Below are 13,319 nucleotides of genomic sequence, written 5' to 3'. Positions count from 1 at the left end.
TATCCATCTTCTTAAAAGACACCAAAAAACAAACCAACCAATAAAAACCGCAAACCCCAACAAAACAAAAAACCCGCATCTTTATATTTTTAATAAATATTATTAAAACAATTCAGTGTCACTGCATAGTTTCAGAATTTACTGCTCTCAGTAACTCTGAATTACTTTGGTGTCGATTAACAGTATTTCTATGTTAGGTAAGTGATTAATTTTAAAACCAAGTGTAATAAACTCCAGTAATGCCTACTGCCAAACTAGTACTTTTTAGACTTCACTGTGTGCCTCTTTCTCACTCTATCAGAAGAACAACGTCTCTTTCCAAATGCTCAAATTTACATGAAAATACATTTATTCAAGAAAAGTTCTGAATTCAAACCAAGTCTTACAGAGCAAATATAACATGACAGATCTTCAGCATATCTTTTCACCAGAAAATACCTGTTAAGGTTCTCTAATAGAATGTCTACATATTCTTGAAGACTACCAGAAGTCACATTGTCAAAACTGTGTGAAGATGATCTTTTTCAAAGGCCTAAAGATGACCTGGATTTTAAAATTTTCATTTGAGTCTTCTTTGTTTGGTTTAACTTGTTAAATTAGAATTTTTAATCACATCCAATTACATCATTTTCAACAAGCTGCTAGAAAGAATATCAGTTTAATTAGTAAGTATATCAGTCTGATGCTCACCAATAAGTTTCACTCTTCCTGAAGACAGCAATGTGGGGTCATCTTTTTTGACATTATTTATTGAGTCATCTACTAGTTCTTTGATATGATCAATTCCTACAACTTGTCCTTTGGGACCAACCTGGAATAAAAATATACAGTTGAATAATTTCTACTAGTTTTGGTTTATTTATAGAATGAGTATTTCTATTACTTGAGCCCATTTCTCTAAAATAAAAACAAAGAGCAAAGTGATAGTATATTTTTCCAATGTTATTAAAAATACTACTTAAAGTGATGCATCCTGACTTCTAGAAGCAACTGCTAATTCAAGTTTGTCAGTACAATATTATAAATACTTGACATAGTCTTATTTTTGAGATGCAAATCAGTTAAGTTAATACTATTTACAGAGATTTCTTCTCTGAAATATTAGAAGTTAAATTTGATAATGAGTGTTTGCATTACCCACAATAAGAAGATACAACTTCAAGGACAAACAACTAATCTCCTTCCATGCTGAATAAACTTACATTGAAGGTTTTTCTTAGGAAGACCTTACTCCAAGGGAAATAGTAAGTCATGCATTTTATTTTAAGTTAACTCAACTCAAGAGTCCCATTCTTTCAGAAGCAAATAGAGCAATTAACAGTCGGGGACAAACTACCTTTCACATACCCTTGCATTCATAAATCTTCCTTCCTGGGGAAGAGGGGAACTTTTGACACCTCTTAACTCACAAAAGGTCACAAAAGATCTGTGTATTACAAGAGCAAAAAAGGTCTACTAACAAAAACTTCTGTTACAGGTACTGTGGAATTGTTTATTTATTCCAGAAAAATTATTCCAATTTTGGAGAGCAGATAAAAAGAATCCACATCTTAAATCTGACCACTTTAAAAAGAACCCAGCTCAAAAAGCACAATGCTAGAGTATGTCATACAAACTTTGTCTTTGGATAAACTTAAATGCATCAGTTACGTGTCTGTATCTTCCATTTTTACGTTGCTAAGACATGGAAAATCAATAACTGGTTAGAGATATGAGAAATTTTGTCCTGGTTTATTATAGACAAGTCCTATGTTTTACAATAAATATATCAAAAGAGCAGTGTTATCTCTTCTTTTTTAAGGGGAAGACCATCAAGACCACCTTTGAAACAAAGCAAGACACATGGCAGGTTTTCATTATGACAAAAATAGGTTGCTATATGGAAAAAGGCCTGACAATCAGTTGTACCAGAAGCTGGCAAAAGATCAAGTGTAGTCCAAACAAGAAATGCATTTCATATTAAGGAAGGGAACCTCCTGCTGTATGTCACAGCCCGTTACACTATTTCTGAGTTCTTGACAATTACTGCTGTTACACCAGAACTTTGAAGTGTGTGCAATGACAACAGCAAAATGGCAATATTTTTGGAATCTCCATGGTCTGTCTGGAATAAAAACACACCTCACTCTTTTTATAATTCCAGGACTTACAGGTTGAAAACTACAACTCATTAAGTTTGCCAGCAACCTTTAATAGCTAATAAACTCTCTTAAAGATGCTTTACTAATCTAAGTAAACAAAGGTTTCCCAGAAGTACCACAAATGAGATTATCATCGCAGGAATAAAGCTGTCACAACATCAATGTGCACTTTGGTATTTGAGCCACAAATGCAAGCTATTCATTCTAGATCAAGTAAACTTATGAAGCAACATCCACATGATCCAGTAAGCATGTCCTCAATTGAATTTTGATAGTAAACCATTTTACAATCATTCCTAAAATGTACTTCTTTCAAGCTCTTGTTACTGTTAGGAAGGACTTTACAGAGAAAGTCAGAGCAGTGGATGAAGCAAGATGCATACTGCACAGTAGTAATGCTATCAAACAGAACAAAAGCATTTATCCCATGTTTCGCAAAACTTGTCTGTAAGGCAATGCACTAAGGAGGGTTCAGAAGAGGAACATGACATCCATATGGCAACAAAAAGATAGTGTGATTAACCTCAGCAAAATTGGAAAGAAATTTTCTCTTTGAAGTAGTTCCAACTGCACTGAAGATGTTTTCAGCTTTCCTTATACAGCTGTAACAAACAAAAAAAGTGCACAACCACAACTTGTCACATCTTATAAAAAATGGCTATTCCTCTATGCATCTGTAACCTTTTAGTGAGAAATACACATCATTTTGACAGAAGTCTTAAGATTTGTAGGATTGGAGTTCCCAAGCATACTACTTGACTACTGACTACAAAGTTAGACCAAAAATAAGACATCACAAACACAACAAATCAATGCTTGCAAACAAAAAAGTAGCAAAAAGAAATATGAGAATTTAACATATGTATCACCATACTCCATATTAATTTCTTGGAAAGACAAACAAACAAACAATCTAGTTGGCAGTATAATGAAAGTCTAGGCTAGTTATAAAGCAATGATAAAGTCCTGGAAGGACTGATTATATACCACTACATAAATAAATCTAACAGTACTCAGGCATCAAAAAACCAAGTCTTTTAATCTTTTTTTCCTGATGTAAAGTAGGTGGAAGCACAGAGAATTCCTTATGCACATGCTGAACAACCCAGACATAAAGTTACTTGGAGAGGACAAAGAGAATTTTAAGTAATAATGAACTACTTACAGTGATGCTCACACAATATAGTAACAAGAAAAGTTAAACTCAAAGACAATTTATATACATACAATGTACTTCCCTATGGAAACAGGTTTTTTTCAGGTCTTGCTATGCTCTCATCATACCAGGAAGACATAAGAATTGATGACAATGAGAACATTCATAGCCACACAAGACAATGTAAGGATTCTGCTGAACAAGACAAGCAGCTCTTTCCTTCAAGCTATAAAGCAACCACTAAAATGAAATAAAAAAAAAACTTCCCCTCAAGGCAGTTTCCTCACCATCACACAACTTACTGGATTGGACCTTTTAGCTCAACCATGTAGTATCATGTAAGAAATGGTAAGGTAAGAAATGGGTACTAACCACACCCAGAAGAGTAAATTCTATAATATTTGTATAATATATACTTGTATAGTAAATTGTATTATAAAAGTATCCACATAATATACATCAGTCCATTTTACAAAGGATGGAGGCTTTTTTGCTTTAATTCAGAGTTAACCTGCAGTTCAAATAGCTCTGATGGTCAAGTGATTAAATTAAGTATCTCACCATTCGTGAAAAGCACGCTGTAAGGATTCCACTTCCAGATCCTACATCAAGTGCTTTGGCTCCTTCGTGTAACTGATCAGACAGAAGTTCAAGAGCATATGCATGCTAAGAGAAGACAGAGAAAGAAAACGTCAAACTATTTGAAGTGTCTATTTTACCCAAGGTATGCTCATTTCTTCAGTCATTTTGGGCAATACATCTAGGATTTGCGTAAGAAATTTCAGAATCATGTTGTATTACAAAAAAGCAAGGTGGGGGGAACAAACTATGTGATACAATCATTGTTATTTCATTGACTTCAACAAATTGTGTGTATATATACTTATGAAGAAAAATGTATATAAACTTACCTGACCATTCAAGTTTCTATTACACACTTAATTATTTATATACAGCTATCGGGAAGAGGCACCATAAATCAATTCAGTTCTCTTCAGCTCTACTGGCTTTACTGTTACATTCCATAAATTCTTTATGACCCATAAAAAATTTACCTTACCATTATGCTGTATATATTGGAATACATTGGAGGCTAGCTAGGGAGAAGCTCTGGAGCACCAAGGAAAACAGCTAAAACTGCCTCTTGTATTACCTGCCCACTTGCCGAATGAAACAGTAGCAAAAAGTTGTCTTTGTAAGGCACATAACCAGACTCATACATGAAATGCAGTAGTCTACAGACACACTTTATGAGTTTTGCTTTCCTACATGCTGGGCCAGTACACCAATAAGCTTAGGTAACACTAAAAATACGTTTTTTTTCCTTAAAATTTCAGAGATAGCCATTATCCCACTGTTATGGCTTAATCTATCACACCAGAAAACCATAAACAATCAGAACATTCATTGCTAGAACACTCATTGTTAGCATTTGCTTCAAGGATACATTTCCTTGTTGCTATAACACTTCATATCCTACAACTGCTAAGTATTCAATAATTCAAAGATGGCTTAGGTGAGTTAACTTTTTTAAAAAACATTTCACTGATTTTCTCCCTTAACCACAGTACTTCTGTTTCTGTCTTTCCTTGAATAAAATCGTTAACATATCAATATAAAAACATCAGGAACTTCATATAGAAAACTAAGTAAAGTGTAACACAACTAGGTAGTTTTCAGTCAAGAAAAGGAAACTTTGACTATCTTTTGACACTTCCCAACCATCAACAAGTTATACACTTCTTTTTGCAAGGACAAAATATATGCTTCTATTCATCCTTCATCTCAAATAAAGATAGAAAAAATATGTCTGTGCTAGATCTAAGTACTGAAATCCCTTCTTAGTGCTCAGTCATGACTGCCCTGGTCTCAAACCACTTGGCAAAAAACCTTCATCTCAGTACAATGTTTTGGATTTTTTTTCCCCTTTTCAAAGAATTAAAGGCATTACAGCAATAGTACACCACAGAAATCACTGCTATAAAAATACAAGAATTCAGTAGTGGCTAAGTTATACAGTAATCTGGCTTGGAAATGATCTCTAGAAATCCTGTAGTCCAACCCTTTTTCAATACAGGGCAATTTTAAATTAGGCTGCTTAGAGCCCTGTCCAGTCAGCTTCTTTGTATATCAGAGAACAGAATTTCCACAGCCTGCAAAACCTGTTTCAGTGCTTAACTACTCTCAATGGTATTTTTTTTTTTCAACCTATAAACTAATCAGAATTTCCTACATTACATTTTTTGTCCACTAACTCCCATCTTATCACTGTGCCTCTGACTCTTTGTGCCTTCCCACTAGGCAGTTCACAACAGCACCACTGCAATCAACTGTTCATTGAATTTGCTAGAATAAATATTTTATCTCAGAAGTATCTGTATGTCTATAAAATCACCTATACTATTCACCTAAGTTTAAAGCTTACCATATGTGGAGCACTGATTGTTGCTTGGAAACCTGTAAAAGAAGAGAACGGAAGAACACATTTATCATAGCTAAGACAACAATTTTATGATCTATATTACCTTGATTGTAAAATGCAACACCTTAATTGTCACTGTCATTCAGGGCACTACATCCCCCCCAACAGTTACATAAGTACTCTGCCTCAGAAGCAAGTTAAGATACATCATATCATATTAAAAAAGGCTCTGCCCTTGACAGCAGTTATCATTTTGTCACTAATTGTCTTAGCTTAAACTATGTTGAATTCAGAAGAGTAATGTCTCCCATAATAACATAATGCCTTTTTCACTCAGTCCCTATTCAAAAAGGTAAATTTTTTTAGTACAAGTATGATGTGCTGGGAACCATAGAACTTCTGCAGACAATATCCTCACCTATTTGCAAACTCCACACACCTACAACAAAATATGAAGGAACGGGTGAGGGCCACAAAGATGATCAGAGGGCTGGTGCACCTCTCCTATGAAGGTTGGAAGAGTTTGGTTTGGTTTGTTCAGCCTGGAGAAGAAAAGCCTCCAGGGAGACCTTATAGTAGCCTTCCAGTACCTGAAGAGGTCTACACAGGAAAGCTGGGGAGGGACTTCTTACAACAGCATATAGTGTCAGGACAAGGGCTATCAGTTTCAAACTGGAAGAGGGTAGATTTACAACAGATATTAGGATAAAGTTCTTTAGTGTGAGTGGTGGCACAGGTTGTCCAGGAAAGTTGTAGATGCCCCCTCCCTGGAAGTGTTCAAGGCCAGGTTGGATGGGGCTTTGAGCAACCTGGTCTAGTGGGAGGTGTCCCTGCCCATGGCAGGGGGGTTGGAACTGGATGATCTTTAAGGTGCTTTCCAACAGAAAACATTCAGTGATTCTAGGTACACCTATATTTGTTTCTGTGACAAAAGCGTCACAGATTTTAAATATGTATCTTAAAAGATTTTTGAATTTTCCTATACAACTAATAAAACCCTGATACAATTAATGATTTTCACCACTCACTATTAACAAACCGATAAGAGAACTAAACAAGCTTAAAAATTTTAAAAATCCCGCTCACATTTGAAATATATGCACAACAAAGTTAGTCACAGTTACGCAAACCAGAATAATCTCATTTTTTCAAGCCGCTCTTACCTATAGACTGTGGAGAATCCATATAAGGGTTGTATTTTGCATAGTGGCAACGGTCTGTAGCCAGCATTACTTCAAATACCTTGTCTGTTTTGATTATTCCATTTTCTATAAATACACAAATAAATACAGTTGAAAAAATTGTTTCTCTTCTGCAATGCAAGAGCATGTGAAATACATGAATATGTTCCTAATATTGTGAGAAATCATGATACCTTACCCTCTTTGACACTCTAACCCTCATCATACTTGAAGTTGTAGTCCATAGAGCAAACAATGTTTAAGCCAGTGAACTTTGGACAAGGCTTTACCAGCAGTTAGAGATGCTTTTCTGAAACTGTATAGACATTTGCAAAGACCTGTCCCCTAGAAAAGCTCAACTTCACACATACTTTTGATATTACTGAAAACACAGCTAGGAAGAAACTGATGTTACTCTAAACATCAAGCGGCATCCTGGTTCGAAGTACTCTGTTTTCAATATCTGTTTCTCATCTGTGTTGGCAAAACAAAAAAATCCTTTTATAAATGAACTCCTACAGAATCAGGATTCTTCAGCTAGGGCACTGAAGCCATTGAGTTTTTATAAAACGTGTTGAGTCTTTGTTCAGTTTTCAAAACAAAATGCAAGGGTACATGCATGTAAAATGTCAGCAGCACTGCAGTGTAGTAATTTTTCCTTACAATTTTATTGAAGTTTTTTTAAAAAAACATATTTGCTGACTGTTGCATCTTTTTCATCAGTAAATAAGTTAAGCAAGTAACCCATACTCTGCATCCCTAGCAGAACCGGTGGGACTATCTGGATTCTGTGTCTCAGCAATGTACTGAATTTACTGAATAATGTTCCCTCTTTATAAAAAATACACCCTCTCAGCTATGAGTGTGTAATTACAGAGCTTCACATTATCCCCCTCCAGACAGATTTACTCTGGTTTCCAAATGTGCTTGTTATACAACAGAGACAACAACAAATTTTAGGTAGGAATTAAGAAAAGCAATCAAGCCCTACAAAGTGAAGTTAATATTGACATGGTAATTTTTTCCTGTGTTGATAACAGAACATCAGTGACAGTCCTTTCCTTCCTGCAGTAGTCAGTCCCAAGATGATCAATTGCCAGGATCTTAATTCTGCCTACAACACATCTCTATCAGATTCTGAACTGAGTCCAGAAAACAAGTACAGCTCCTAAAAAAAGCCAGTAATGGAAGTTGATATTGCAAAGAGGAAACTCTAATTTCAAGCCATCTTTCAATGCCAAAAAAAGGATCCCAACCCTATGGCAATTAATAATAAACTATTTGCTAATAAACAGTGGTGATATGTGAGGGTGACAAGACATTGGAGCAGGTTGCCCAGGAAAGTTGTGGCTGTTCCTTCCCAGCAAGTGTTCAAGGCTGTGTTGGATGGGCCTTGAGCAACCTGGTCTGGTGGGAGGTCTCCCTGCATGTGGCAGGGGGGGTTGGAACTAGATAATCTTTAAGGTCCCTTTCCAACCCAAACCATTCTATGATTCTATTCCAATGCAAAGCATCTTCTAAATCTTAAAAGGAACCTATATATTGCAGCAAAATAATCCCCCCCCCAAAAAAAAAAATAATAAATATATATATTGATTACCCCTTCCAGTGATAACATGCACAGAATATTCTCCTTGAGTACCTGCATTTCAAGACTGATAATCAGTACTGCAAACAAATCAGATGTTTAATTAAAGTGTTTACAAGCAAAGGCTGATAAACAAACACACTGGCTTGCAGCTTAAAATGAAAAGTCAACTGTTTATTAGGATTATATCAACACAACTCCTAAGCTTCAAAGGGCTGAAGCCATAAGTAACCACTTCAGAGCAAGAGCATGGCCTGCAGAGTTCAAGTGTTACTCTGTGCAGAGGCCGCAGCAATGGCAGCTTGACATAATTTGAGCATGTTTTGAAAACCCACTCTAGTCTGCTTCTTTTCCACAAATAACACCCTGACAACAGGAAAAGAGCTCACAGAGCAGTTCTTGGATTTGGAGGTGGAAATATACCACTGTCTGATGTAACCTGGGAAACTGGGGCAGTTGGCTGTCAGAGAGCAAGGAAAAAAAAAAAAAAAAAAAAGAGCTGAAGTCTAAAAAGACATCATGGACTTGCAACAAGTAAACAACCTATATTTTTAATTAACAACAAATACATTACTGAAGTAGTTATTTTTCAAAGAACTGCCTACACCACTGAAGAGATCCTGACTGTTGCTCAAACAAGTTTCCAACCAAACCATAAAATACTAGCAGTCAACACACCAACACTACCCCCCAGATCAGAAAAAGGATGTCTCATTGCCACATGATAAAATCCAGCACGCAAGCTTACTATACAAACTATAAACAGCTACTCAAACACCTCCTGTTGCTGGCTTCATATAAAAAAAATGCTCGTGCACACCTCAAAACTACTTACTGTGGGGCTTTTCCAGCATCCACATAGTCCAGTTTCTTTCTCCATAACCATTGCAGAGTACTGCACTTATGGAAATGAATTTTCAGCAAAACACTAACACTTTAAAATCATAGAGGTCTTAAAGCATGACGCAAAGCACATACCACTCTGTCACAAAAGATTAAATCAAGTAGATTAAAATTACTCAAGTGACAACAGTTTCCAGATGTCTCCATCTGGCCCACACAAACCAGCTAGCAACTTTCAAGAAGAACGTGGGCTGGAACAGAACCACATCTTCATTTTCGAGCAGTGTGAAGTTTGTTGGTTTTAAGCTGCTGATCAACTTATGTTTTTAAGGTAAGGGTCTTTTTTTATGGGGAGAGAAAGGAAAAAGAGAAGAAAGCAATTCAGTTAAAACGCTACGGAATGAGCTTAGGAAGATTTCACTCTAAACCATGAACACAAAGAAAGCACTTTGAACAAAAATTGATGGATCAATAAAGGACACTGATGCCAAAACATACGAAGTTCTTTGTGCTAAAGAAACTTAAAGTGGGTGGTTGCAAACAAGTGTTTTTTAAACAACTCATACATACAAACGTCTTGTACTTGCTGATAATTTAAGAATATTTACCTAAAACATTCAACAGCACATCTCAGTTGTCCCTATGATTTGGATTCTCAGGAATAGATTATTCAAACAGAATGTTGCATACTTCTAACTGGAAGGAATCAGTTGAGAGTCTGTCATTCTGAGACACAAATAAGGCTCTATCAGAACTATTCTTAAAATCAAGAAATTAAACACAAAGAGAAAATCGCATTAAAATCGCAAAGAGGCAGAATTTAAAGTAAAAAAATCTTGCATTAGCATCGAAATGCTGCTCAAAATATGTAAAGGTAAAACCGCATGGGATCCAAAAGCTAAGTTCAACACAACAAGCACAACAAAGTAGTATGGAGCCTCAAGGTTCAGTCAAATACAAATACACCTTCCAAAATTCCACTTCTACTTTATGGAAATAATCCTTCCTTATTTACTAACAATCACCTTCTAAACCAACCTATGTTGGTATAACAGATAAAAGCTCTCTATTAATTTTCACGGATTTGAAAGTCTGGAAGTAACTAATTTAGACACATTTAAGGATGGATGTATTGCTCCCTCATACAGTAGGCCAATGTTGCAAAGCTCCTATTGGCCATTTTCTTCTCTGGAGGTGGAGAAAAGCAGGCTAGTTCCTTGCTCCTAGTCCTAGTCCTACAGTGCTTCTCAAACACAAAAGCCATCCATAAAATGCTTACATTTATTGAAATGGCTATGCTGCCTTCATCTAACTCTGTATCAGCAGCTGCATGAAGAAACTTTTGGGAGTATGGGATAGAAGGTCATTTTAAGGTTGGGTTCAGCCTGCAAGAAAATAGAACTGCACTTTCCAAGAAACTTTAACACCTGTGAACAGATGAGGGAGACATCACCTTTGAGCACACCTGGATCTCTCTACATTTGAGAATGCTGAACTTCACTTACAAATCACACCAAATGTCAAACCTGAAGAGTTCAATACAACGTAGCAACAACCATCAGTAATCACTGAAAACCACCTTAGCCGCATAGGACAGACAGATAAGCAGCTCTCCTCACAGTAAGACTTGAGACAATAGTACTTTAAAAAAAAGCAGATTCTGCACATCTTACACCTTACTGAGGTGATTCCATGCAACCACTTCACTGATCCATTTTCAGAAAAGCTAGTGCTGTCAAGACCAGCAGGAAGACCAAATGAACAGTCTGTTGTTATGAAAGTGGCTTCATTAGAACAGGCACTAGTCCTATGCAAAAGCTGAGGAAAATCAAAAGATCAGCAAAATACGACTGTGACTCCAGAAGGAGTCATTTCATGACCATGTCATCCAGAAGGACAAACTGGAGATGTGGGGCCAGGTAAACCTCATGAGGTTCAACAAGACCAAGTGCAGGGTCCTGCACTTGGGTCAGAACAATCCACATTATCAGTACAGACTTGGGAATGAGGTTTCAGAAAACAGCCCTGCAGAAAGCACTTGGGGGTGCTGGTGGATGAAAAGCTGGACCTAATACAACAACGCATGCTTGCAGCCCAGAAACCAATCCCATCCTGGGCTGCATAAGAAGCGTGGCCAGCAGATTGCAAGAGATGATTCTGTTACTTAATTCTGCTCTGGTAAGACCTCACCTGGAGTCCTGTGTCCAGCTCTGGAGCCCTCAATGCAGGAAGGACATGGACCCGATGGAGCAGGTCCAGAGGAGGGCCATGAATATGATCAGGGGGGCAGAACACCTCTCCTATGAGGACAGGCTGAGGGAGCTGGGGTTGTTCAGCCTGGAGAAGAAAAGGTTCAAGGGAGACCTAATAGTGACCTTGCAGTACCTTGCAGGGCCTGAAGGAAGGCTGGAGATGGACTGTTTGCAAGGGCCTGTAGTGATAAGAGAAGGGGCAATGTTTTAAATTAGAGAAGAGTAGATTTAGATTTGATAATAGGAAAAAGTTCTTTACCATGAGGGTAGTGGAAAAATGGAAGAGGTTGCCCAGGAGTTAGCTGAGGCCTCAGCCCTGGAGATATTCAAGGTGCGACTTGATGAGGCTCTGAGCAATCTGATCTAGTTGAGGGTATCCCCTCAACAGACAGATTTGCAAAATTATTTCCATTTTACTATATTACTATAACTAGGTAGCTTCAGACTAACAGAAAACATAGCATTATGCCACTAAACCCAACAATAGGAAAAAAAATAATCTTCAATCAACTAAGTATTTTTAAACAAAAATGATTTATTATAATGTGTTGTGATATAAAGAAGCAGCATAAAAAAGGTGGGTTTTTTTTTTTCCTGGATGAGTGAATGAATTTTGTTGCACTGACTTTTGAGATTGTTGTGGGAAAGAATGGATATGTTTTTAACATTGTATCTTGTCTAACATGAACTGGAAAAAATATGGCAGCAACAAAGAACCAGTTAAGAACACAATCATAATTTACACACAGGTAAAATGTGATTAATGCTTTTAAAGCTTTTTTTCTGCAATATTATGTTGTCTTGAAGGCCTCCCTCTCAGAAGGCCAAGGGTGCAGAAATTCCTGAAGAACGTTTCACTGACATGGGCAAATCACTAACAAATACTTAAATCACTAATAATAACATGTCTTATAGGACCTCTTTTAAGCAATTAGTTTAATTACTTGCTAATAAATAAAAAATACGCCAAAGATAGCATCACAAATTTCAACTCTATACCACCTAAGCCATTAACTAAATTTAAGAAATTATATATATTCTTAAAACAACATAATGATGGATGAGTTAATTTTTAATTTAAAAATTTAGTTGCATTTTCAACTCTTTCACTATCCACACATGAGTTACAATGCTTAGCCACCCAAGCCTCCATCCAGTACATATGTTGAAGGAACATGTGTTCACTGACCGCACACAACCACTAACATAACTACTTGTACAGTGGACATATTAAATTTGGGCTAAATGGTTTTTACTGGTCTAATTTTCAATTGCTATTTCACTTCTTCATGTTTGTCCAACTTACATTACTCTTCCTTGAGCAATATTAGCCAGCTGTAGAGAGATTTGGAGAAACCATGGAAAATACCATGATAGAGGAAAAAAAAAAAATGTTTTGTCGTTGCTGAACTTATCTTAGGCATAACAATGCAATACTGCATGCCTTCACATACATGGCAGTTCCAACAGAGATTTTTCTCAGCAATCAGAAACCTGCAATAAAGGTGCAGATTCACTGTGGATAAGCCTTCACCAAAATGAAACTTGCCAAAATGTCATTTTTAATTATTTAACACCTAAACAAAAAAAAACACTTAGAGAAGTGTCTTTAATATAGCTAAGAATAAAATCCATAAAGCCTGGCAATATTTGAATACTTACTGATTCAAAGCACCATTCACATTGACAAATTAAGAATTGGATCTCAAATGAGGCACAAAACTCTATGAAATTTG

General features: G+C 36.5%; 1 protein-coding gene across 6 annotated transcripts in view; it reads right to left on the bottom strand.

Annotated features, from left to right (window-relative positions):
* Positions 1 to 13,319, bottom strand: part of PCMT1 (protein-L-isoaspartate (D-aspartate) O-methyltransferase) — a 33,551-nt gene that overhangs the window by 15,381 nt on the left and 4,851 nt on the right. For all 6 annotated transcript variants that reach the window (XR_011725220.1, XR_011725219.1, XM_071740554.1 and 3 more), the window contains 4 exons: positions 6,883 to 6,987; positions 5,723 to 5,754; positions 3,859 to 3,963; positions 691 to 811 (listed from right to left, as the gene is read on the bottom strand). Coding sequence is in view for 4 of the 6 variants with exons in the window: in XM_071740554.1 (XP_071596655.1) it covers positions 691 to 811; positions 3,859 to 3,963; positions 5,723 to 5,754; positions 6,883 to 6,987 (363 nt within the window). In the remaining 2 variants the exon portion in view is untranslated. The remainder of the gene's footprint in view (positions 1 to 690; positions 812 to 3,858; positions 3,964 to 5,722; positions 5,755 to 6,882; positions 6,988 to 13,319) is intronic.

This window comes from Heliangelus exortis, chromosome 3 (assembly GCF_036169615.1).
Source record: "Heliangelus exortis chromosome 3, bHelExo1.hap1, whole genome shotgun sequence".
Lineage (NCBI taxonomy): Eukaryota > Metazoa > Chordata > Aves > Apodiformes > Trochilidae > Heliangelus > Heliangelus exortis.
The sequence above is the reverse complement of the archived record's forward strand: the minus strand, read 5'-3'. Positions and strand labels throughout refer to the sequence as shown.